The following is a 26,129-nucleotide window of genomic DNA, read 5'->3' on the forward strand; positions in this document are numbered from 1 at the left end:
CAAAGAAATGTGGTTCTGCTCTTGTCGAATCCTTGACGGGAGCGCTTAGCACTTATGTTTTAATGCCTGGATTCCCCAGCCGTATTCTGTCATCGTCGTCATTGTGTCCCTGGTGCCTTGCACAGGGCTTGGGCACAAATCACAATGTAAGCTCTATGTTCTAAAAGGACGGATCGAAAGTCGGAACGGGGAGGGGTAGAGAGTAAACACTGACCCTTAACATTTGCGGCACAGTGAATGTTAATATTTTTATTCCTTTTATAATGAAGAGAGTACAAAGGGCTGGGGACAGAGACATCACAGGAGGAGGGAAGATAGCGCCACCTCTGCAAAAGACACCCCTAAAGGACACCTAGGAGGGGAGCGGACCCCCAGGCAGCCTTTCCCATCTAGAACATGGGGACCTTTCCAGCTGAGCTGCCTGTCACTCCCATGGCTACAGGGCACGTGCCGGCCTTCCCTTCCCAGGAGAACTGGCGGTGTCTCCAGGTGCCAGCGACTCACACCCATCCCCACTCCCCAGCACAACCTGTGCCTGCCCCACCTGCTTAACCTAGTCCAGTTCTCTGACCTCCTCCTCTTCCTGTTTTTGTCTTACCCGAGACTGACTCTTGTTAGGTTCCTGTAGTTGTTTGCGTCACTGGGTGTGCTGACACCCTTCTTCTATGACAGGAAACGCTCCCAGTCCTAGGCTTTCAGCTCCGCCCCCACACCCTCCCGCCTCCCATTTCACTTCCCAGAGTCCTTGCTCCTGGGGCACAGAGCTCTGACCGTCCAGGCAAGCCTGGCTTACGTGGAGAGGAGAGTGGAGCCTGTCCCCTCAAGGGGAAGGTCTGCCCTGGGCGAGGACCCCGGGTCCCCTCAAACAGACACAGCTGCAGAGAACCTTCAGGGCCACCTCCCTCGGTTTCTGCCCCTTCACTCCACTGAACCCTTTCACAGGCACCTTGCCTGCTCGCTGCTCATTTGGTAGTAAAAGCAGCAGCGAGGCTGTGCCAGGTGTGCCCGGGACCAGCGAGTTTTTCAGGCTGTGAGCGTGCACACTGCATATGTGACATGCAAGAGAGCCGTCGTCCGCCATATAACACGGATGCAATGACCTGGGTTGAAAGTGGGAAAGGTGGATTCGTTGTGGAGTTTATTATAAGTGTGATACCATTCAGAAAGGCCCAGAAAGCTGGCGTCGCTGCTAACCGATCAGCTCAGGGAGAAGGAGAGAGAGTGGCAGGAACCACTTAGGATCCGAATGAGATTAACATGCGGGTCTCCTGGCCCCCTTCCTTCACCCAGATGTGGCAAATCTAAACGTTTGCGAATTCACAGTCATAGTCGGTCATCCGGCACATGATGAACTTCCACTGGCGATCCCTGTGGGACAGATCAGAAAGCTGAGGTCAAAGAGAGAAGACGCCACAGGAAGAACCACTGGCCAGGGAAAAGCCACGAGTCACCCTGGGAGAACTTAGGAACTGAAGGGACACCTCGTCTCTCTTTGCCCTCAGAAGACATCTCTATGAAGTCTCTAGAACATTCCTGTGAAGTCAGGAGTCCTGGACACCTCTCGTCCCGTTCAGGTTGTGTCTTCAGGTCACTGGCTGCGTGGAGGGCTTGTTCATCTCTAGGGGTCGGCTCCCCACTGCTCTGTCCCAAAGGTACCTCAGGGACAGGTATGCTTGGAACTCAAGTGTTGATTTCACATTGTCCCTCTTTCATTGTGAAGCACCTTCTCTTAACTGGGCGATCCACTGGCTCATTTATTCTTTCTTTCGCTGGACACTTAGCATGTGATGGGTGAGCTCCTTCAGGTACTGCACTCACAGGGGGATGAAGTGAGGGGCATGACAACTCTAAAACCCCGGCATGGAGCGAGTCCCTGGCTCCCCTAAACCCTCGCCCTCGGGGAAGGCTCACCTTTCCACGGCAGAGAAAGTGGTCGTTGCTCCTCGCATATAGTAATCGTAACTGTAGGAAATCATGTCCATTTCCTCACCGTAGTGGCCCGGGTATTCTGTTGTCAGCCTATGTGGGAAGAACAAGAGGTTAGAAGAAAAAGGCAAAACTCACTGTTATTGCAGGGGGTGGGAGAGGCGAGGGCAGTCCGTAGACATGCTATAAAGACTACATTGAGTTTGAACACCATGGGAGACCCAAACTGGAGTGAGGGGGCCTCTAACAGACCATTCCAGGCTGCGGACAGAGGAGCAACTTCCTCCCACTTCTCCTCCTCCTCCCGCTTCTTGCCATTGAACCATACGCCGTAAAGGATGTCGGTAACTCCCCAGGTCTTGAAAAAGTATTGATTCATGTCATTATTAGTCCATTCCACTGACGTCAACTAGAATCATGTGTCACACTGGATTGTGATTCGTTAGTGGATCATGAAATCAGTTTAATTGGTTATTACCAGTTGGACTTTAAAAAAGAAGAAATAGTGTAGAGAAGCTAAGAGAATGCATTGTAGGGTCAGTTCTTGGGTATGTGCGTAAAAACTTCGTTTCAAATGTGTGTGTGTGTGTGTGTGTGTGTGTGTATGATGCATGCATTGTGTGATAGTTTAATCGGTATATTTTACTGTGAGTCACGATGAAGAAAGTGCTTGAAAGTATTAACGTGCATGTGAGCTCCACCGGGGGACTGCTTGTCTTGGCTGCTATTGTCTCTTTGTCCCCAAACAGTTCCTGGTACGGAGTAATATGCACTGAATAAATAAATGGCCTTGGGAGAGTCACTGGATCTCAGTTTCCTGGTCTATAGAAGAATGAGCACTCCGTCATAGGTTTGTCATCGGGACTAATACAAATCTGGGTGACATGGTCTGAGTGGAATCATTAGGGACAATTTTGTTTCTTCTTCCCCCTTCTCCTTTTTCTCCTTTCTCCTCCGAGATTAAGTCAACCCTGGGCTTCTCGACAAGAAGGGTTTGTTGTGGTCCACCCTAGAGTAAAGGTAGAATCTCCTAGTCATCTCTTATTAGGGCTTACTATTGGGGATCTTCAGGCACCCAATAGTCCTTGCAGTATGGAAGAAATGGTACCTCTGAAATCTTTCTCTACGCCTCCAAGGCTGCATGCGAAACTACTAGTTGTATGTTGACAATAGAAAGTTCTTCCCCTGTGCAGACTTAATACTGCAAGGATTGTCATGAAATCTTGCAGAGACGGGTTTATAAGCTGGAAGGTCTCCTAGGAGGCTCTCAGGGCTGAGATGTAGCAAGACAACCTGGAGTTGGCCGGAGCCTAGAAGCCCACTCTCCTGGGTCACGATCACTCCTTCCCCCAAATTAGGCAGTTGCCCTTGTTCTCTGCATTTTCTCTTCTCAAGACAATCATGCTCCCACAGGACGCCCAGCCCAGCCCAGAGTGGGTTACGTGGGCTTCTGCTCAGTGTGTTCAGGAATAGAAATAGGGCTCCGCTAACTCAGAAATCTACCTTGTACCTCTAAAGAGACTCAGAACAAGGACTTCCTCTGTCCAAGAAAAGGGGTAAAAGGCTCATACACGGACCTAACAGGGCCTCACGTGGATCCCATGGGTTTGTGGTTCCCGAGGAATCTAACAGGCGCTGGATTACCATTTATCCAAACAAAGGGGGATTTGGTTAGAATGTGAATAATGCAGACTAGGGTTAGAAGAGGTGGATAAGAAGGTGTTTTCCTCACTTTCGGGAACACAACATTTTGTCCAGAAGTTTTGAGCCACTCTTCGGATGCACCGCATAAACGCTAACTGCCAAACCTTTTTATATGTGCTAAAGGCAGAATCCACATATGGCAATACTGCCTTAGGCTAAATCCAACTGCCAAAAAAAAAAAAAAAAAAAAACGATTAGGAAAGAACTAGGCTGGATTTTTTTTTTTTTTTTAACTGATCTGCCTTCAGATTGCTTGGATAGTTAAATACATTTGCAATAAAGTGCAAAAGAGAGGCTTGTATTTTTTTGTTTGTTTGTTTGGTTGGTTGGTTTTTAAACCATGCTGAAGTTTTATGCCTCAAAAGGGGAAAGACTTATCCAGTGCTTTCTTTAACGAGCTCTCTTTGTCGCATCATTTTTGGCCGTGACCAGACACAGGCCGTTGCCTAACTGGGCAGTTTGTCTGGGAAGCCCCTGCAGGGACTGCTGGGAGTTTCTAGAACTCCCTGGAGAAGGTGTGGTGCATGGTCAGTGGTACAAGGATTTGTTTTACTTGATGTTTGGTGGTGGTTTTATGTTTGTTATAAAACCATGAGGTCACGTTTAGACGACGTTAGTACAGAACCCTGGATCAAGGTGGCTGGGCAAGGAGTTTGGATATTGATAGAAATTACACCTGCTGTACGAGTCTACAAAGATGTCACCGTGTGTTCCTCCTGTCACTTTTGGATGAGTGACTGTTGGGGTACGATTTCTCACGTTGCAATACTTTTTCTGCCATCGGCAGGCAAGAGGAGACAGACAGAGAGTTGTTTCAAAGCTAAGTGAGAACTTGGTAACGTAAAAACACAGAGGGAGAAACGACCCCCGGCCTGAGTAGGAAGGGAACCTCCCAAACACCGTGCATAGAGGGAAACTGCCCTTTCACAGTGTTCAGGACACGGAAGTTTAGAACCAGGTAGGTGTGTCTCCATTTAGTTCTTGGTGACATCACACACACGCGAACTAGCCTCATAAATGGAAGCCCCAGTAACGACTCCCCAGAGAGGAAAAAAAAAAGAAAAGAATTTAAACTTTCAGAACTGGGCGCGGAGACGAGGGCGTAGGGTCTTGTCAGGAAATTCGAAGAGGCTACAAGGAGCAGGCGATCGGGCCTGAAAAGCTGTGGCAGCGGCTTCCCAAGCCCAGAGAGGGAGAGTTTCCAGCCTCCCTGTGAATGCCTGGGCCACTGCAGGCAGCTTTTTGGCAAAGCATACCACGTGCTGAGAATCGCGACACAGTCCTAGACCGGTTCAAACAACCAAATCAGCCTTCAGCTGGGCAAGATAAAGGGGAGGCCGGTCAGCAAGACGCCTCTATTCAACCTACTGAACCAAGAGCTCTGCTCCCAGGAAGCTCCTTTGCCGTGGGTTGGTGTGTGAGTGTGTGAGAACTTGACAACACAGACCCACCTGTACCACTCCTTGTGTTAGATGAGGGTGAAGGTTGAATGAGATGGAAAGAAATTAAATAATGTCTTGCCGGTGAGCGGAAGACCACTCATTCACACTGAGAGGCTTTTTCAGGTCAGCTGAGGATTTTCTCATCTCAGATTCGTAAAGCACTAGCAGTACCCACAGGCCCAACTAGCATCAATAACCGATGGCCGACACAGACCGAGCTGCCGCTTGACAGACGTCACGACTCCTTTGCTCTGAGAACAGGACATGTCACAGAGCTCAGCCCAGATATGAGCACGGTCATTTCAAAACAGGGAGTAGAGCAACAGTTTAGAGAAAGAGGCCCGACTTACCGCCACAGGTTTGCCTGAGAACTGATGAGGCTTTTCAGAGTTATAAGAAAAGGTTTGCAATCTGTTCCTCAACAGAAAGTGACTCAGCCTAAGATTTTATCAGAAGCCACCTCTGCTACTGTTTCCTGAGCGGTAGAACCTAAAGCCAAAGTTCATGTTACCGGGATCTCCTGTTCGATCCATGTCTGACCTGCTGGCAGTTCGGAAACTGGCTTATTTGGAGCCACCCTGGAGGCTCATCTCGGGCCATGCGCCCTGGTGGGTGCCTCGTCTCAGGGCCCCAAGTCGGCTATTGTCACATCCTGCACCTGACCCCGCTGTGGGAAACCAGAGATGCACACAACACAGACCCCCTGCCACAGAAACAGGAAGAGGCGCCAGCATTCCCACGGGAACGGTCAGAATCGGGGGGCCGGCAGAAGCCAGACTTCAGCTTTTCTGGAAACAGAATGAAGTGAGGATGCTTTGTGGCCCTTGCTTTAGAGCTCAGCCCGTGCTCCCACAGCACATGAGAGAAGCTTCTGGTTAACCCAGTCTATTTCTGTTTCGCTCCTATTTTCTCCACGTCCCCGTTAGCACCTTATTTTAAATATCCCGTCCGAGTGTCCTGTCACTTGTCAGCACTGCATACGGCGCTTTTGGTTACGAAACCAGAAAACTGTAGCGTCTTGTTTCATGACGGTGGCTGACACAGGGGCTCCTGGAGGGGCCCTGGCACGTGACAGCATGTCCCGCTTTGGGATCTAGTTCAGCATGGAGGAGAAATCCCGTGTCTGTAGGACTGATGTGTTGAGGTTGGTCTACCTCCTCCATCCAGCTAAGGAGAGGTTGTCCCTTCTGACAGGCAAATCGTCGAGAAGTTTCTTAACGAAACAGGCTGTTGGTGGCCAGTCCCCGTGCATACTGCTACAGAATGGGAGTATTTCAGGTTAGACTGATTTGCCGATGGCCTGGCGTCGCCCACAGGTGCTGCACCCATAGAACCTGTTAGAATTAGTTTTGCGAAGATGAGACAAATAAAACCCAAACGCAGGAAAGCACCCTCAAAGGAACAGCCACCCGGCTTCTCGCACAAAGAGCTGGGGGAACCGGCCAGGTGGGACTGAATGGCCAGGGCTCTGCAGTTCCTTTTCTGGGGAGACACCCTGAGCCCTGGCATGTGAGAAAGCATGTGTCCTCTTGTGGCATTTTGGAGATTGATATCTCAAAAAGCGCAACTATGTATCACAACACAGGAAAAACAGTTCTGGAGATATCTGTGGCTCTAATTCAAAGACGAAAGTCCCCAAGTGTTTTCCAAATTGCTCTCTTAGAGCAGAGGGTCTCGCTCACTGTCCTAGCCCAGGGCGGGTCAGCAGGCCCATTTGTTTCAAGTCACGTTGGCTTTCATGAGCCACATCCCATCCTGGTCACTCTGGTCCTGTATACCGGCGGGGACGACGGCGCCTCGAACGTGTCCGGTCCTGCCCAAATAAGCCCTCTCCTCTCCTGTTTTCAGTACTAGATGCCTCTGCATTGTTACCGCCTATTTCATCTGTATCGTTCTTGTTTCCTCACTGACACGGAAAGAGCTCCCCACTGTGCAAAGACCTTGGGGTTTGGAGGCAGGCCGACCCGTGTGAATTGAGTTTGCAACTCCGAACAAGTCACACTTCTGCACTCGGTTCCCTCCGCACGTCTCACATCTAGTTACATGGGCTATGACGCCATTGTATCACGATTTCTGCACGTGAGGAGTACATGGGCTGACACACAGGAGTGCACGGTAGGGGCTCCATGAGTAAAAGTCGTCGTCATGATCATCAGGAACTGAATCAAAGCCCCTGGATTGTACTTATTTGAGATCCACTCGGAGTCCCTGGCTGATGAGATGAATTAATGCGTGGTGGAATGGATGGTTGTTTCCAGAATCTGGTAAAGGGGATACAGTGGGCAGGAAGGGGAGAGCGAGAACAAAGCAACCCATTTGGTCGGTAATGTTGAGGTTTACTTTGTTCTAAATGGCCGGCCGGGCCTGGCCATGGGTTGGGCAGCACTTACGAGACAACCAACCACCTCTTGGAAGTTTGTGCTATGAGGCTGGGTCCTAGGAAGGGCAGCGTCACCACTATGCAGGCGGCAAATACATTTCTAAAGAACAACTATGGCGCACTCATTGCGACAGCCACTCAGACTGGTGAAAGGTACGACTGATTTTGCTCAAGCTCAGGGGGGCTGTGTGCCCCCCTCAAAATGAGTGTTTTGCGCACCGTGAAGCACAAGGCAGGGACGGTTCTGAGGGCACAAGAGCGTCTGACCTCAACGCAAGGTGCTTTCGATGGAACAGCCCATCCAGTTCCCCAAAGTGGGGGTGTCCCCATCTCTATACCAGCAGCTCCCAACTTGCTCAGAGCAACAGCTTAGGAGCTGCCCTGCTCCCCAGGTCTCTGGGAGCCATGCTGCTGCAGACACCTGTGCACCGGGAGGTGCCAGACGCCAGTGGAGGTGACTCGAGGTCCTTCTTGTCCTTGCCAGGACATCACAGGGAAAGGCCACGTGACAACTACCCATCTTATATTAAAATCTGAGCAGTGGGGTAGGAGTTCAGAACTCGCAAGCCTTTGGGGTTCAGAAATAGCACCGCTGTGAGCAGACAAAGGCCACTCACCCTACCAGCTCCCGGATGGGGTGGGGAGACAGAAGTTACTGATTATGTTTGTTCACTGGAGCTCTCTGGGAATTAAGAAAAACCGTGCTCTGCTTTGTGACTCGTGCATCGGGGAGAGAGGCGCAAGGCCACGCCCGAGAGGCATCGAACCTCAAGGTGGAAGTGGAACTGGAAGGTCACCCATGTGTAGCCTGAGGAAGGGCTTTGCGTTTTGAGTCAAAACATGTTGTCTAATGACCCTCATGAAAGGTCACGGACCCAGGAAGGACCACTTAGAAAAGGACGTACATGCTCATTTCAAAGCCACCATTCTGGGGACCCCCAGTGTCGGCCTGGAAGCTTCCGTGCGCCGACGGGGCCGTCTGGTGTGGCACGCAGCAGCTGGAGCTGCCTGGACCCTGGGGAATTATTACACAGGGTCTCTGAATGCGTGTGGCTTCCTCAGCGACATGTGTTTGTGGTTTGCAGACGACCGGCTGGACTAAGCATTTGAATGCTCATACACAAATAATAGATGTAAAATTTACACGTGTGTGCAGTCCAGCGGGGACTCTTCAGTGAGGCGTGTCTGCGTGTATCAGGAATTCAGCCTCCTGCCAGAGTTCGGGGGGGGCCATGATGTCTGACGAGAAACAGCACAAACTGAAGTGAGAGCAGCACCGAACAAATAAACCCCCACTCATCCGGGAGCTGGTAGGGTGAGTGGCCTTTGTCTGCTCGCAGCGGTGCTATTTCTGAACCCCAAAGGCTTGTGAGGTCAGACAGTAGACGCTCAGGTGGCCAGTTCCAAACGGTGGGGCCTCCGTGCCACAGAATGGCCTTCACAGTGGGAAGAGGAAGATGTCCCCATCCACCCGTGTCCAGTTCCCTGGGGGGTCATGGAAGCTAGTGAACGTGATGGAGGGGAAGGTGTCATGTGGGAGGGTTATCAGCAGTTTTCACTGGAGGAAGGCGTGGGAAACAGCTTTCACCGTGAAGAGGAGCAAAGCAAGCAGTGCACGTGAAAGAAGTCCTTTTCAAGAAGAAGGTACCATCCTATCAGTGTCGGGTTTCCCCGTGCTGACTCTTTCTAGGGACCCACAACAATCAGATGTTCCAGAAATTTATCCAGGGCCTACTGTGTGCCGGGCAGTGTGCTGAGATGCTGAAGCAATAAGATCTGATTTATGCCCTCGAGGCTTTATTCAAATTAGAAAGACATGTAACGCTGTCGTGCGGGGCGGCCTGCGGGGTCTCTGCTCCCGCTCCCCACACAAGAACACAGGACATGGTGAGGCCAAAAAGGAACACCCACGGAGCCATAGGTAGGGGAGTCACACCACTAAGGTCTCACGGGAGGCTGGGTTTACACGACGTGCGACCTGCTGTCCGCTTTGCTGCCAACCGACCGACTCTCCTCCACTCTCCTCCACTTCCCTCCGTAGCCGCAGCAGTTATATTAGTGGCCAGTGGCTCAATGGTTACAGCTGACGGCCAACCAGCCACAGCTGATGGCCATCTACTAACCGAGGCAGCACCTTTCCACATGAGGCCGGAGCCCGGAAACTGCTCTCTGGGGCTCTGTCCCCACAAACGCCATGAGTCAGGCAACCTAAAGATGCCACTACAATGTCTAGACACACAGTGGGCCCGGGAGTCACGTACTGACCACCAGGAAGCCCACTGCAGTCTCATTCTGCGCCTTCAAAAAGGTACCGGTTCCTTTGGTAACCATGGTAACTCTCAGCCCTAGCGACCTGCAACCAACCAGACAGAGGAGCCAGGTGCAGCCTGCCCTAGTGTACTGCCTTCCACGTCCTTCTGACAATTCTCTCCTCTTGCCCCCATCCTCGGTTCTCCTGGCCATCAGTGACATGTCTGGGTGGTGGGGTGGGCTGACGAAGGGAGAGGGGGTGGGGGTGGGCGAGGGTGGGCCGACCATTGCGGACCAGGGGAGGGCAACATGTTGGCAGTGGAGACCCAGATGTCTCAGCAACTTAAGAAAAGTTTGCTCATACCTGTTTGCCAGTCTGTAACCTCAGGACTTCGTTCCATGTTCGTTTCATTCCTAACATCTTACTTGGTGGGCTGCATATAAGAGGGCGTAAAAGTCATTTTTAAAACGGGTGAGAAGGGCATGGAACACCTGTGAGCAGCAGGCGTAAATGGGAACCAGCCCCCCGGGTGAGCCCCCCTGGGAGTCTGGGGCCTCATTAGAAAATTAGGGGAATTTTGAGACATAACGACCTGGACGTCTTTCAGGGCTCAGCACGCACATAAACAGGAAAAGCGGCGGTGCTGAGGGCAGTGACACAGATTACGGGATCCATAGAATCTGGGGACTCCAGGAAGGTGTCGGTCTTTTCCCCTTGATCCCACCCCGACCTCTGCTGCTTGGCAGCTTTTCTAAGACCAGCGAGCCTCGTTTCTTGCCTGTCTCGTCACCAAAGCCTTCGCCCCAAGTCCAGTCCCTGCTGCTGTTCTGTTTGGCCAGGAGCCAAGTGGCCAGCCAGTGACTGTGACGCCAGCCGAGGCCGGCTCTCCCATCCGTCTTGGCAGACACCCTGGGCCTGGCCGTGATGAGACAATGCAGCTGCCCCGGCTCCCTCCTTCTCTGCCGCCTGGGGAGGGGTGAGTCAGCCCCCAGCACACCGTCCAAATGGACGGTTTCTCTTTCCTCTGCATAACCAGCTCCGGGCACCGGTTCTGCTTCCTGCAAGGCCATCTGACCCCTCAACTGCGATGACCGTGAGCAGAGCCCGCCTTCGAAAGGCCTGGTAGTTGGGGAGGAGGCCGGGTCTGTGTGGCAGCTGGCAGGTGAAGGGCCGCCAGGCAGGCCAGCTCTGCTCCGTCATAGCCAGGGGCACCCCCAGGCCTTAGGTGCAGGAGAATTTAATCCTCACGACAAAACTGGGACGTCATGGCGGGCCTCCCGCGTGCCTGGCTGCACATGAAGGGCTCGGGATGCGCCCACACAGAGCCTCTGCTTATGCGCGGCTTCCATGCCAGGGCAGAGGGGGCAGGGGGGAGGCCGATTTAAAAAAAAAAAGAACACCTTCTAAAGTAAGTAAGTAAATTGTATTTTCTGGGCCATGTTGCCTTAATCTGGGCGCCCTCCAGAGTCATTGACTCAAACATTCATCCAGGAATGTTCCGCAGACCCAGCGCTCTGCTAGGCATGGGGACGCAAAGATCAGTGTCCGCTGTGTCCCTCACGTGCTGCCTGTCCAGGTGGACACGGAAGCGGACACACACGGCTCAGGTGTGTGTGTTACGGGCTGTCACAGAGGCATCCACAAAGGACAGGGCAGCTCGGGGGACCGGAGCCCCACACCTCGTCTTTCCGCTGCCCCCAGGCTGCCCCCTGTCCCCCGCCCCACTGCAGTCTGCTCTGAGCTGACTTCTCTTTCACATTCTCTCCTTCCTGGACTGTCCAGGGTACCCCAGCCCTCGTGTGTTTCTTTGGAGCCTGACTAAGGAGAAGTCTTGCTAATGTGGCAGTGGGTTAACTGACTACTAGTTTGTTGTTTACTCTTTCGAATAATTGATGTGCATTTTAACTGGTTTTTAATGCCTGGCAGCAAAAGAACGCCTCACTGTGGACACGATTTCACTGTGGATATGCCATTCTGTCAGCCGACCTGGAAGGAAAGGGTGAAGAAGGCCCGGCTTCTCAGGTGGCAGCCGGCAGGCTCCTACTTACTTTCCTCTCTCCCTGGGGCCTGGTTGTCTTCAGAACTTTCAGCCTCTCTTTGAAAACAGTTCTGGGCATCTGGGTTGCCTTTTGCAAAAGCATTTTTGGAGCCAAGACATTTTTAGGGCCCAATACAACCTCAAAGATCTTCTAGGCCTGGGGGTTTCAATTTGTGACCTAGCGTGTCACCGTGTGGCCTTCAGGGAGCTGGAGGGTTCCTGAAATCTCTGTAAACGTCTGTGTAAACATGCTTAAGTGCATTTTCTTTCCTCTGAAGACAAGGTCTGTGGCTTTCATCAGATTCTTAGACCCAGAAAATGTGGTCATCATTTTAAGGGATGGACTTGAGGTCCCTGAGAGAGGTAAAGTGATTTTCGAGAGATGGCACAGTTACAGTGGAAAGACAGGGAGGAAGGGGGCGGAGGGGAAGGAGAGACAGGGCCCAAGGCGGGACTTGCTGCTCAGTCGGGGTTCCTTGCCCTCTACCCCTCCCCCACATGGAGGTCTTCGGTCTGAGATTCAGGACTTAGGTCTTTGATTGGCAGTCTGTCCTGCACCCCAGCCATGGCTGCTCACCGGCCCTGGTGGGGTAAGACCTGCTTTGAGGAAGCCGTTTGGATTGCTGGAGGAGCTCCCTCATAGGGCGACTGCTAAGCTGTCTTTGAGCTCTGAATTTACTGTTCATCATTACTTTACACTGAAAAATGCTGAGTTGGTGGAGCTGCCTGTGCCCCCTTGGGCGTCTGTGGACTGACTCTGTCTGGTTGCAGGGAATCAGCACAACTGCAAGGCTGCCCTTGCAAGCGTCACACCGTGGAGATAAATCACTTGAGTGAGTCAACCTTCAAATGTGGACACTTTCGAATCCCTTTGTCTGAGGAGAAATGCCTGGCTTGTTGGCAGAATGAAGAACTTGGGACACGATGTGTTATCAACAACAAGTCACTTATCAGGGTAAATAAATATATACACAGTCTCCCAGTCAGCTTGATGGCTGCGTCAAGGGATATTTAGTCATCAGCCCAGAGAGCGAGAAAGGAACAAAATTTCACAGCATGGAATTACAAATTGACCCAGAAAACAGTAACCTCTTTTCTGTCTATAATTGTATACTGCGTTTGCAACTCTGACCTGTGACAGGGTTAGTTTCTTCCAAAGAAGGTCTGCAGGAAATAAATAAGTTCCCAAACAGGTCCAGCAGCCTCAGATGTGATGACAAGTTAGCGTGATAGAGAGGAAAGAGCCCTGAATAGTGAGTGGACCTAAGCTCTAGCGGCCACCTCCTCCGGGAAGTAGCTGGGTGACTTTGGACAAGACACTTCCTTGCTCATTGGTTCTGTTTGTTTCTTTTTTTGCCAAAAGAGGGGTGTAGGAGCTTTGGGTTGACGACCTGTAAGGTGCCTCCCAGGGTGAATATTCTAGCCCTCCCTTCCTTCTTCCTTTCCTTCCTCCCTCCCTCCCTCCCTTCCTCCCTCCCTTTTTCTCTCCATCCTTCCCTCCTTCTGTATGCTAGCTGCTACGCCTCAAGCTTGTTTGTGATAGCCCAGGCTTATCTGAAGGCAGAAGCACAGGCCAGCGCACCCCCTCCACGCGCTCCCCTCTGGCCCCAGGAGTCAGGAGGGGCTGTACTTGGCCGCAGGCTCACCAGCAGGAATAGGGGCACCTCTTGCTGTAGCGACAGCAGTAAAATTGCCACTCCCGATCCAGCACGGACTCGAAGTAGCGGCTCTGGAACCCTGCCACCAGCCCATTGCTGGAGCACGTCTGGTACCTGAAGACAAGAGAACAACCCAAGTCAACCAGTGAGTCACCCCACAGACTCCTTCCCAGGACCCCAGCTCCCACAGCGACTGAGGCAGACCCCTCTCTTACTGACCTAGATTCCTAGCAAGCGATTCCATTTTAATACAAGTAACAAAGACTGTTATATTTGTAGGCTCACCATTAAAATTCAGACAATTCAGAATCTTTCAACTGAAGGAAATGTGGCGACTGCAGCTCCTGGGAGACCTCTAGAATATGTTTTTGGATGGAAGAATTGCATACGTGGATGGATAGAGAAGCCTCTAGAATTCTACCAATGCAAGATTGTCTTATGCATGCCAGTGAAAAGAAAAGACAGCATAATTCATTTCACTTGAATTTAAAATAGAAAGAAAACAAAGAGAAACACAACGAACCGATACGCTTCCAGTGCGGGTTTCTTCTGCTTAGAGCAGAGCCCTGGAAATGAAGTCCGTGGATGCTCCTTCGTTTGGCCCCCAAGACAGCAGCGAAGCGCCTGGTCCAGGGTGGCCGGGTGGGGAAGCGGGCAGCACACCCCAGCTGCCACTGCCTCCCCAGCAATCTTCCTATGCCCACTAGACTCTAAGCTCTACACAGTCAGGACGCGTTTTGGTACGAATTCTACGGCCGGTGGCCCCCGCGGGTCCTGGCACACAGAGGTCCCCCTTGCAGCGTAGTGACAGGCCAGTGGCACTCCTCAGTCACCCTCTGAGGCCCCTCTCCTGTCCTGTCTGCTCAGGTCTCATTCTTCCAAGAAGAGAGCCCCTTCACTCTGGTCCACAGACCCGCCCTTTGGCCACACGAATTTTTATTCTTTTTTCTGTCTGGACGGCTGCTGGGCTGGGAATCGGCCCCTTCTGTCTTCACGCGTCTTCCTGAGTACACGTTGGCTTGGGGCAGTGCGATTATTCCGTCTGTTGTTCCGTCTCCTACTTCCTCCCACTGCTGCCCCAGGTCCCACGGCGCCTTGAAGCTTAGTGATGAGAATGCCTGTCCCCAACGCCATGTGGCCGCAGGGAGCTCCCACCCTCTTGGGAGAGAGCTCTCACAGCCCTTTCCAAGGAGGCCTTTAGCTGTTGTTTCCTAGCATTTTCTGTCCCCCCCGACCTGACCTCACGTTTCCTCTCAAGAGTGAGCAGAGCAGGCTGACGTCTGTCTGTGTGTCACGGGCTGGCAGCGGCTGGCATTCGACCCTGTTTTCTAAGTAAAGATAAGTTTCTAGAAAATATGATAGATGAAGTAAGTACCCTGTGCGGACAGGTGAGCGAGACCTTGTGGACATACAGTCTAGAAAACCATCAGTGACTGGATTTCCTTTTGTTCTGAAACCGTTACTGGAAACGATCTAGTGGATCTGACGAAACTTGATATTAAATAGGTTTCATGTCTCTGGCCAGAAAGCACCTGCCCTTTTCATCCGTTTATTATTCACTTATTCACTTGTGCACATGTAATTTCAAATATGCATTTGTTTATTCATCCCTCCATTCAAGACTTGTCCTCCGCTACCCTTCTGTATCAATCACTGGGCTTGCGTGTTCAGAGGTGGGCGAGGTGCAGGGTCATCCCTGCAAACGAGCCTGAATTCCCTGTTCCCAGGCCTTGGGAGAGGTTCTGGCAGACCTCAGAGCCATCGCTCAGCTGTAGGGGGTTGAAAGTGCCAGGGAGGAGGTGCCCTGAGACCTGTGCCCTCTGGGTGCTAGTCTTCTTTGTTCTCTATTGCTCACATCTCAGCAGGAGTGTCACCGCTTCCGAAAGCACCTGGCACACTTCAGGGAGCCACATGGCTGGGATGGCCCCCTGGGGTCTGGGGCAGCGGGAGGATGGTCTGTTCTAGCCTCGTTCTAGCAACAAGCGCAATGAGCGAGAAGCATCTTCAGTAGGAAGCTTAAGAGGCGTGAACAGCTCCTGTGTGTCCACAGAGCGTGCGGCAACCCGGTGCTGTCTGTGACCTGCCTCTCTGCCCTCCCTAACGTCCTGCCTTCTTCTCAACGGCCCTTTCAGAACAGAGCGGGCTGTGGTTTCCGCGAACTGCTCGTTGTCCGTTGTGTTGGTTTGTCCTGTGCTCTCAGACGTCCCCAGGGGACAGCGATCTCAGGTGGTAAGTGCCCCTAGGTAAAAATAAATGGAGCAAGATAAGCTGTCCTGCCTCACGGGGTACACGGGGTTCCCATTCTGAAGGCAATCCACGTTCCATGAATTCCGCTGGCTGTCAGCCAGGCCGCTGGCCCCACGGTCCTGTGTGGAAAGTGTGTGTGCCACTCTGTCACGCGCCACCTCAGATAACGCTGCCCTGTGAAGATTAGTTGGCTACTACAGGCCTAAGAACATACGGTGAAAGTTAGACAGCCGACCAGAACCCCTCCCCAGTGCTTGCCCCACCGCGTCACGTGTTGGAAGAGTGAGTCTGCACTGGGGTTTGGCAGTGCACGTAGGCACAGCGACTTTATTCCTGCCAGGAGTGGATCTTTGTGGGGGGTACGCTTGCACGCTCAGGTGGGGGCAGTATAGCAGAGTGATCACCCTGGGCGAGCCTCATGACCTCTCAATGGCCTCACCTTTCTCATCTGTCAAATGGGTATGCCAATTACATGTACTGATTTAAGTTATTGTGAAGGCCAGATAGGGCAATGCATGTCTGATTCCAGGGGCGGTGTCTTTTATGCTTCATAAGTTGCTTGTTATTGTCATCGTATGTTCATTTAGTCCACACGCAATGCTGAGTAGACTCCGCGAGAGCCGCCCTCGGCTCCCCCGTCTGTAGTCTGTGGAAAGCGGGTGGGGTCCCATGTATTCCCTCCACAACTGTTCCCACCCTGAAAGCAAAGGCAGAAAGCCCCGTCCAGTGCCTGTGACAGTGAGACAGCAGCAGCAGGATGCAGACGGAAGAGCCCTCGGTGAGTGGTCTGCAGACATGACTTCTGTCCCCGCCCCGACCTTACCATGCCGCGTGGGACCTCACCTAGGTCATGTGAGGATCACACGAAGTCATGCCTGAAAGCTCTGGGCCACGACAGGAAGAGCCAGGATCCAGACTCCGATTTCTGGGGGGCACCAAAGATTGCCCCGATACTGTCCCTCTTCTTGTGGCCCATGCTCCAGCCAGGCAGGCTTTCTCCGTTCTCTGTATTCTTCATCTTCAGGGCTGCTGGTCAGTTCCGGGGGGCGGAGGCCAGGACCGGAAGACATGTGCATGTCTGGTTGGGTGGGTGAGCTCCTCTGGGGAGTTGGGGTCTCTCCTTCCCGTCTCTGCTGGTCTCAGTCCAAATGTGTAGAGAGTCCAACATCTCCGCCAGCTGTGGGTGGCATTGGGTCGTGGGTAGGACAGGGTATAGGAAGGCTGGGCCATCTCGATCAAGAGCTTTCGTAGTCCCATCAACGGACGTACAAATGTTCCCAGCGCTGCTGGCCAGTCTTCAAGCCCACAGTGGAGATGGAACCAGAGCAGCGTTGCCTGTCGTCCAGCCCAGTGACTAGCTCTGGGTCCAGGAGACCATAGCCTCCTTTGCCCCCCAGAGTTTCTCCCCCAACCCAGCTTGACGAGAGCTTACACTCCACCAAGAGAGGTTCCTTCTTGGAAGGAAAGCTTTGAGGACTGTTAATTCTACGTTCCCCAGAACAATCCTTTGAGTTGCTCTCAGCTGCTTATAAGATAGTCTGCAGAGTTTTAGAACGTTCATGAAGACTTGCAACAAATATTCATCTGAACGTCTTCTCTACCTGATGCTGTAGGTGGCCTGGCACTCTTTCTGGAGGGCTGTCCCGGGAGCAGACACTGCTGCAGTGCAGCTACTGGGAGAAGTCAACTGGAGCTAAAGAAAAGATAGGAGCAAAAGTATAGGCTAGGTGGCGTGGGGCAGTGCCATGGCCAGGGGTGGAGACACACCCAGTCTGGGGCAGGTTTACCAGTGAGAGGAGGTGTACAAATCCTGATTACTCTCTGAGGCTCAGCAGAATGCCCTTTCTGCTGACCTGTATGCAACATGGGGACGAGAATCCTAACCTGAGAGTATTTCTGAAGATTAAAGAGATGCTGCATGCCGCGTGTCTACCTCACGGGCAGGCTCAGGGTGTGTTATTAAAAGGTGGGAGAGGTAGTAGTTCTTATCATATTGTCATAAATATTTACAATTAAACAGAGAAGCCACATGCCAGTCTCGAGAATCCACCCTCTGTCGGGGCCTCTGTTAGGAATTGTCAAGGTCCGCTTCTTCCAGTGGGACACCGAGGTGAGCCTCCGAAAATAGATAGCAAAGCCCAAGAACAGTTTTTTATTCTTCTTGCAAGAAGTCTTTCTGTCGTGGCAATTCCAGGCCATGCTGATTTTTCTTCCCCATGACATGTTGGTGTCACCCTCACACATGTCGTCTGACACGCACGCTCCCTGAGTCGTGTCACGGGGAGCTGGTGCGGGGATTTGAAGGCAAACACTGCACCACTTACTACGTCCTCCAGCCATGGTGGTAGGGTCTGAACAGTCCCTTTGATAATGCCGAATTGCAGGCAGTCTGCTGTCTGCCTGCCCCTCTCTGGGTAAGGATGCTGCCATCTTCTCCATGTCCAGGTTTTAAGTCTGCTGGTCTGTCTACCACGCTTCAAGATGGTGACATAGAAATGACCTGGGTTGAAAGACACAGAGTAGGCGACGGGGAGAAATACAGATTCTCCCCAAAATACAAATGCCTGCCCCGCTAAGTGGTAGAAGCTATCTCTGAAGAGATCAGACTGTCTTCTGAGATGTTCTCGTGTCCTGAGGTCACCTGGGGCCAGCGAGCGCTTCCAGGTCACGCAGGATGGAAGGCTTCAGCACAGAAGCTCCTGAGCACCAAATATCATAATATTTGTTAATGCCACCGCAGTGTCTGTCCGAAAATATGACAAATATTCAGGACATTTGTAATGTCCACTTAGTATCTATAGATTGTAATTGAAGTGTTCGTTTCCCAAACAAGAGCGTTCACGTCGGGGCCTTTCTAATCCAGCAATTTGTATTCCAGCTCCAGCTTTATAATCTACCAGCTGTGAGAGACTTAGCTCGTTGAGTTTCAGTTTCCATAGTAATAGTGAAGCTGAGCGACCTGTGTCAGGGACTCGCTATATGCCAGGCTTTCTGCTAAGCGCTGCAGGTGCGATAATTATCTTAATCGCCAAAATAATTCTATAAAATGGGCTCGCAATCAGCTCCCCACCACCACCACCATTTGACAGAGAAGGAAACTGAGCTTCAGAGAAGTCAAGTAGTTCTCCAAAGGACTCATCGCGAGTAATGTGTATCTATTACCTCATTTAATTCTCGCAGTTCTGGGGATTTGTCTTTGTAGCGGTGGAAACTGAGGCTTAGAAAGTTGACAGGACTTGCCTAAACGTGGTAGTGGGGCTGCATTTTGGGAATTGCTGTTTGACTCCAACGTTCAAAATCTTGCCATTATTTTAAGACACTTCAGAGGAACACACATGCATACACACACATGCGTGCGTGCGCGCACGTATCCTAACTGTGGAAATCTCTGACTGACTGGGAAGGTTATGTTTGAGAAGTACCCAGACAGGAGCAAACCCGCGACTGGGAAGAGTGGACCACCTCCATCCTTCCGAGCACAGCCGAGAGCCATTTTGGCAAAGCTCCCCAGACAGCCGACTCCGAGTACTTAGGGAGCTAGGTGGGCAGCTGGCAAGAATCCTGGGTCTGCCATAACCCACACTCAGCCTTCTTGCACTCAGAAGCCATCCTTGCATGCATGTGATATCTTTAGCCCGGCGCTCACTGCCATTTTATCCAACAACAAACAAAGCACCAATGTAATATCTGCCCGTGGCACTGTGGCATCTGATGGTCTGGCTCGGGCACCGCCTCTGCCACTCACTGGCTAACGGCGGGCGATCTCCTAATGCTTCTGAATCACAAGCCCTCATGGACAAGATGGGGGAGACCATAGCGCCTGCCTCCCAGGCTTGCTGTGAAGGTCACTCAAGGCCAGTGGCTGTGTGTCGTTCATCTTTATGTCCCTGGAGTCTGGCACAGCTTGCGATAATGAGCATTTGGTAGTGAACGAGGGAGCAAAGGAACATGTGAGTGAGGGCTGTTTATAAACTGTGCAGCTCCGCACACGTGAGCATCAGGGCAGCAGCCCCTTTGTGTGACGTGACGGTTTCATTGATTTCTCGGTTGCCCCACCCTCGCGGCTTCCGTCCCTAATCTCTGATGGAAGGACGTTGCTCTGGATGGTGTTCGAGGCCCTCCCAGGGCTGAGATTCAGAGTCTGTTATGCTATTTGCCTTTTCAGCTCCCAGCATGTGCTCTACCAGTCTGCATCCTTAGCTTTGTAAAACTCCTTTGATTTTGCAATCGTAGTAGGTTTACAGAAGACGTGTAAAGATAATACACAGGAGCTGTGTGTGCCCTTCACCTGGTCTCCCCTCATGTCACCTGTCATGACTGGTGCCTCCACAAGCACCAGGTTACCTGTGTGTAGCACTCCACTCCCGCCTGTGTGTGGATTACCTGTGTCCACGAGAGCCCCTCCCTGTGCAGGGACCCCCACCAGGATACCACGGAGCATGTAGCCCTGACACTTTTGAAATAAGGAGTTTACTGGGATATTATTTGAAGCTCATTGGGACATTAAGATTTGGGGATAACGGAAACCTGACAATAAGTGGGTCCGCTGTGCACTGTGTGTGTTAGAGAATTGCGGGGAGTCGAGAAAGACCGTCCTGCAGGGTGACAAATGCGATAAGCCCAAATGGGGTGTGGACAGTAAGTGTGAGCCTCACGTTATAGACACCGGGCTACTGAGCACCGATGCGGTGATGTGAGCAAAACGGTTTTCCCGCAGGAAAGTCTGCAGGCTTCTCGGCTGAGGGCGCCAGGGACCCTTGCTGGGCTTGGACTGCGGAGGCACTCACTAGGTCTTTCACTGCATTTTCAGGGGGCCTACTGTGCGCCCGCGTGATTCTAGGCTCCGGGGAACATTCCAGACAGCGTTGAATGAGATGAAACCCTTACTTTCATGAAGCTTATGTTTTGAAGGAGACAGCATACAACTACCAATCAGGTCATGACAAGGCACCACAGGAAACACCAGGCAGGCTGGGCGGTGGAGGCTGGGAGATGGTGGTTGAGAGGAGGAGGTCTGAGAAAGCCTGTGTGACGAGTCAGGCGCCACGTCCACGGAACCCTGAGCTAGGACGACTGCTCGGTACCAGACCCAGTCAGATGACGGAAAACCACAGCCTTTCAGATCTGCCTTCCTGCTAACTGTCTGCGAGACAGTTTTCCTTTCTTCTCCATCACGTGGCTTGTCTTTGGTGAGTTTATACATTCAAATAGCTCCAATATGAGCTGCCATCTACAAGTATCTTCTTGAGATTCTTTGAAGCCCTGGGAGAAAAACAGGTGCCACTACCACGTTTCCCTGAAAATAAGACCTGGCCAGACCATCAGCTCAAACGCGTCTTTTGGAGCAAAAACTAATATAAGACCCAGTCTTATTTTACTATAAGACCGGGTCTTATATAATATAATGTAATAAAATAATATATAATATAATATAATATAATATAATATAATATAATATAATATAATATAATATAATATGAGACTGGGTTTTACATTAATTTTTGCTCCAAAAGACGCATTAGAGCTGATGGTCCGGCGAGGTCTTATTTTCTGGGAAACGCAGTAGACAGAATGCAGTTCCCCTGACTTCAGAATCCGTGTAAAGCTGTCTGGCCCCAAATCGGCCTCATCAAATCCCAGATTCACTGAACCCTTCTTCACTGCCCGTGAGGCTTCAGGCACGTGTTTCAGATTTAGGTTAGTTTTCATGCTCTCCTACATCTTTCTCTGGTAAGCATCGCCATGACAGCCCCTAACAGCTTGTGAAGTGAGTGTCACACCTTTTTTTTTTTCCCCTTTGCTAGCATGAGGTACCACAGAATTAAAAGATGATAGAAACGGGCTGTGAATCAAGGTGTCCTGATTCTGAGACCAGAGCTCCTCCCACCCCACAAGAGCTTCATTAGCCTCACTCGAAAATTCCGGCTTCATCTTGTTCCATGCAGGACCCACATGCCCTATAGGCTGTGCCACCCAAGTTAGAGAAGATGCCCTGAGCACGACTGAGGCACCCCCTGAGAGGGCAACGGGCCACTTTTGGGGCCCAGGGAAGGCCTCCTAGCAGTCCTTTGTGGTGAGCCAGCTTGCACATTTCAGAATCTGACGCCTAAAATGCTGGTTTTCAACAGAGCAACTGTGGCCAGCCACTCACCACGATGAAACACCTTTTAAAGGCTGTGTTCCAATTAACAGGCATCTTTAGCAAACCCTCCAGACTGGCGTCAAGTCTTGGAAAAGGAATGGTCGGACTGCACGATCTCAGAAAGCTCCACGCCTCCCAGACTCTATGTTCTCCTTGGCTCTGAAATGCACTTGGATTTTTCTTGCAGGAGGCTGAGACTCCTCCCACCTCTTAAAATAAACCTGCAGGCTGATTTAGTTATACACGGCAGCCAAATTGTACAAACCCACCAACTCTTCCCCCAGAACAGATTACGAGCCTGCAGCCAACGGGAGGATGTGATGGCTCCCCAGCCAGTGAGCAATTTCTTTCCTTCCAGAATGTTCACTGAGGCTGAAGTCTAAGCTCAAAGCAATAATTATCTAAAAAAGTGCCAGTCGGGTCCTTGGTGTCAGTCCTGGGGCAGCTGAGTCCGATTGTAAAGAAGATGCTTTTCATGTTCGTGCATTTTGTACTCTAAGCTCAGTGGACAGGGAGAAGGAGGCCACAGAGGGAGGAAGGGAGGAAATGCTTTGACTCTATGTACCGAAAAATGTGGGAAAAAAGGAGGTGGAAGAGAGCTCTTGCCTGTCAGCTTCTCACTTGGCTCCCACTGGCCAAAACAAAAATCATGTTATTTTCACTCCCTTCCTCTGTTGCTTTTCTTCAAATAGCTTGGGAGTTAATGACAAACCAGTCACAAGTTGTCAAGTTTAAAACTAAACACCATTTGCCTTCTCTAAACAGAAAGATAAACAGAAAGAACAACAGACTGCAGGAAAGACCCATGGCGTTTTCAGGGCCAAGCAGAGCACAGAGCAGAGGGAGGCGGAGGCTTCTGGGACCATGCAGTCTGGACGTCCGTTCTCCTCGTGAGCTGGGAGCCCAGGAGGTGAACTGCTGGTCCAAGGTCACACAGCAAGTTGTCTCTAGAACGAGGATCCAAATCCAGCTGACTCAGAGCCCAGGGTGCTTCCTTTGGAGGTGAGGAACCATTGCTGAGCGCTCTTTTACTGTGGCTTTAAGAAGGGGCGTTGGAAAGGGGCCCCACTTACAGAAGGGCCCTAAACGGGAGGACTAGATGGACAGTTGTAACTAGGTCACTCCAGGCCCCATGCCAGGCAGTGGGCCCCGCTTTGGGGAGTTGCTAGCAACTGTCAGTCGTCAGGCTGTCGGAAGGGGTTTTGGGTAATTAAATCCGCTCACCAGAGACAGTGCGGGTGGATGAGGAAGGCCCAGTAGAGGGCCCCCACCTGCCCCAGCCTGTGTGACCCTTCTCCAGGCTGACTAAGGCCCTCCTAAGTCATGGAAACCAACTCGTCCCCATCCCTCCAGTGGGGGGGCTTTGGGAGGGATCTTGCTGGTCCCCACCCAGGATGAAGAATTGCCCCGAGTCCAGTCCTGCGGCCCTTTCTCTGCTGGCAGAGCCCACACTGGGGTGGGGGTGGGGGCAGCAGGCTCTCAAGAAGCCCACTGTGGAGAAACACCAACGCTTTGCAGCTAAGACTCGCTGTACCAGCTGAGGAAAGCCCTGTCCTCCAGACCGCGGTTTGTCTGCCTATAAAATGACTTATCGATTTGTTCTGAGCGCTAAGCGAGGTAATCCACAGGCAGCACTCAGCGCGGTGCCTGCTCAGCGTGAACTCTCAGTAAATGCCAGCTGTCTGTGTGACTCCGAGCTCCTCTCTCCTGCCCGGATCAGTGTCTTTTCACCTCGATCGCCCACCTGGGTTCTGTCTGCTGGTGACCACCCCTAAACCCACTGTACCACATTCCTGCTGGAACTCGTCAGAGTGTCTTCTCTCTACAGATACGCCAGGGCAGCCAGCTGCTAGCTGGGCTTCCTCCTCCCTGGGCAGGGTCTGCCTACCCCACCCCGCCCCAGTGGTCCTGCCTCCATCCAGGCCGCCGTGATAACCAGCCTGGCAGCCAGTAGCTCCTGGAATGGACTCCTGACCAGGTCTGGGGCTGGGACAGTCACATCCCACCGGCTGGGACCATGTTCACGGCATAACTATGGCAGAGCCCCGTTGGGTGACAGTAAATCTTCTCCCTGAAAACATTTAGCAAACTGTTTTCCAGCCATGGGACCCATTTAAAGTTCCGACAGAAAGAAGGACCTCCATATTTATCACTGAGAGCGCACATTTAATCGGGGCGGCAGAGAGCTATTCAATTTCACTTTTCCAAAACTTTTTTGTCCCCTCTCCCCCATTTATTGGCTCTAAATCGGTATTTCTCAAACTGTCTGTGGTGCAAAACCAGTTGTTTATGTCCCCCTAACTACTGTGGACCAAGACTTCTGTAAAACAGTGACAATCAATTATTACAAAACTAAAATGCCACTTGGACGGCACAACACTGTTCAATTGCTATGAAGTTCCTTAAATACTTTCTCTGCACGTATCCTTTTGAGCTGGTCACCATCTCGCAAACCCACACCAGTCCCGGGACCAAACTGAGTCGGACCCTCCCCGTCCTGGGTTCTGGTCCCCACTTGTAGTCACTGAGCAGTAGACCTGCACCACTGGAAGCCCCGGGAAGGTCCCCAGCACGGTGTGCTCAGGCATTAGAGGGTCCAGCAGCCCCAGGCTGGGACGCGACACGTGGCCCCAGCCCCACTGCCCCCGGGCACCCCCTTACCATTCCATTCCAGCCCTGTTGATCTCCTCCCACCAGCACTCCGTGGGCTCCCCCAGGCTCTGGGGCGTGGGCATGCAGGCGTAGTTCCACTGTCGGTCGGAACCTTCCTTCTTGTTGAAGATGCTTCTCACCGCCACCACCACCTGTCCGTGGGGACACTGGTAGCTGAAGCCCTGCCGGTTCAGATTCACCCACCCGTCATCGCCGTAGTCCTGGTACTGCTGGTACGGGTACCCATAGCCATCGTACTGGCCCCAGGCCACACTGACCAGTGGCAGCAACAGACACACAAGAGTGAGATGCATGTTGCCTGGGTTTCTGGCAGACAGTGTCACCCTAGGTCTGCTGGGCGGACTGCTTTATACAGCTGCCGCTGACATGTGGCTTCCAGATGTGCGCGAGCAGCCTCCAAATGCAGTGTGTCATCGTTGAAGCACCACTTCTCCGCGTGGAGACACTGGCCATAGGCCGTCCAGCTCGTTTTAAGGTGGAATTCTAGGCAAATGTAAGCAACACACAAATGGAAGAAACTGCCTGGAGAAAGAACAGCTTTGCCGATAGATCAGAAAAGCAAACGGCTTCAGTTCCTTACCGACACTCACCTAAGGAAAGCAGCATATTTGTCCATCATCTCTCAGCACCTCCCCTCTCTCTGCCCACCCTTCCCTGACACTAGCAAACCCCTGTGTTTGTCCTCCAAACTAGCCTTCCAGAGAGGAGAAATATCCAGAGAGTCATTTCAAAACAGCAGTATAATCAGGTGAAGGGACAGCACCGTTTGGATTTTGGTGAGGCTGGACGCCTGGTTTCTGTAAGTCCTCAGCTCACCCTGTAACCCTGAGATGGTGGACCAGTTTGCAAGGTCCTGAGAATCCTTAGGTCACACGTGGAAGTGCTGTGGGCCCAAGGACAGAGCGGCTGAGCAGTATCTATCTTCCTTGCCAGCTGCCGAAATTGGACCCAGCTGCTGCTCTGCTCTCAAATATGTAATGAGTTTGAATGAAGCCACTTTTTATCTTTCGGCATTGAAAGACGTTTAGGTTTTTCCCAGGTTTTGGTAATTGTGGATTAGGCATGGATGAACATCCATATTCGAGTTTTAAAACAAATATTTAAACTTCATGTATTTTTTCCAGTTTTATTAAACACTTGACATACCTCACTGTATACGTTTAAGGTGTACGACATGATGGTTTGATTTACAGATATTGTGAAATGGTGACAACAGATTCAGCTAGCCGCCATTTTCTCATCTAGGTACAATAAAAAGAAGGAAAAAAATTCTTCTTGCGATGAGAACTCTTAGCATTTACTCTCGTAATAACTTCCCTATACATCATAGAGCATGTTAACTAGAGTCACTGCACTGTACATTATGTCTCCAGTGTTTATTTATCTCTTATCGTACAACTGGAAGTTCGTAACCTTTTCACCACCAGAATCTAAAAAAACAGAGAGATCAGACTTGTGGTTACTGGACACAGACAGCTGGGGGAGGGGAAAATGGGGGAGTATGTACAGGTTTTCGTGTGAACGAATGTTCAGTTCATTTGCGCAAAGACCTTGGAATGGGAGTGCTGGAGCGTAAGGCACGTGTGTGCTTGACCTCGTAAGCCGCCGTCCGCAATGTCTCGCGCCTGAGCCAATGTATCGGTGCTTCCCTACCCAATAACTGCCATT

At 51.6% G+C, this 26,129-nt stretch overlaps 1 protein-coding gene across 1 annotated transcript; it reads right to left on the reverse strand.

The window, feature by feature from the left end:
- Nucleotides 1–230: 230 nt before the first annotated feature.
- DPT (dermatopontin) lies at nucleotides 231–24,842 on the reverse strand. The gene is made up of 4 exons (XM_033092061.1): nucleotides 24,450–24,842; nucleotides 13,388–13,513; nucleotides 1,912–2,019; nucleotides 231–1,368 (listed from the first exon to the last, which is right to left on the reverse strand). The coding sequence occupies exons 1-4, from the start codon at nucleotides 24,752–24,754 to the stop codon at nucleotides 1,302–1,304; spliced, it is 606 nt and encodes a 201-aa protein (XP_032947952.1). The 5' UTR covers nucleotides 24,755–24,842; the 3' UTR covers nucleotides 231–1,301.
- Between the last annotated feature and the right edge of the window lie 1,287 nt (nucleotides 24,843–26,129).

This window comes from Rhinolophus ferrumequinum, chromosome 22 (genome assembly GCF_004115265.2).
Source record: "Rhinolophus ferrumequinum isolate MPI-CBG mRhiFer1 chromosome 22, mRhiFer1_v1.p, whole genome shotgun sequence".
Lineage (NCBI taxonomy): Eukaryota > Metazoa > Chordata > Mammalia > Chiroptera > Rhinolophidae > Rhinolophus > Rhinolophus ferrumequinum.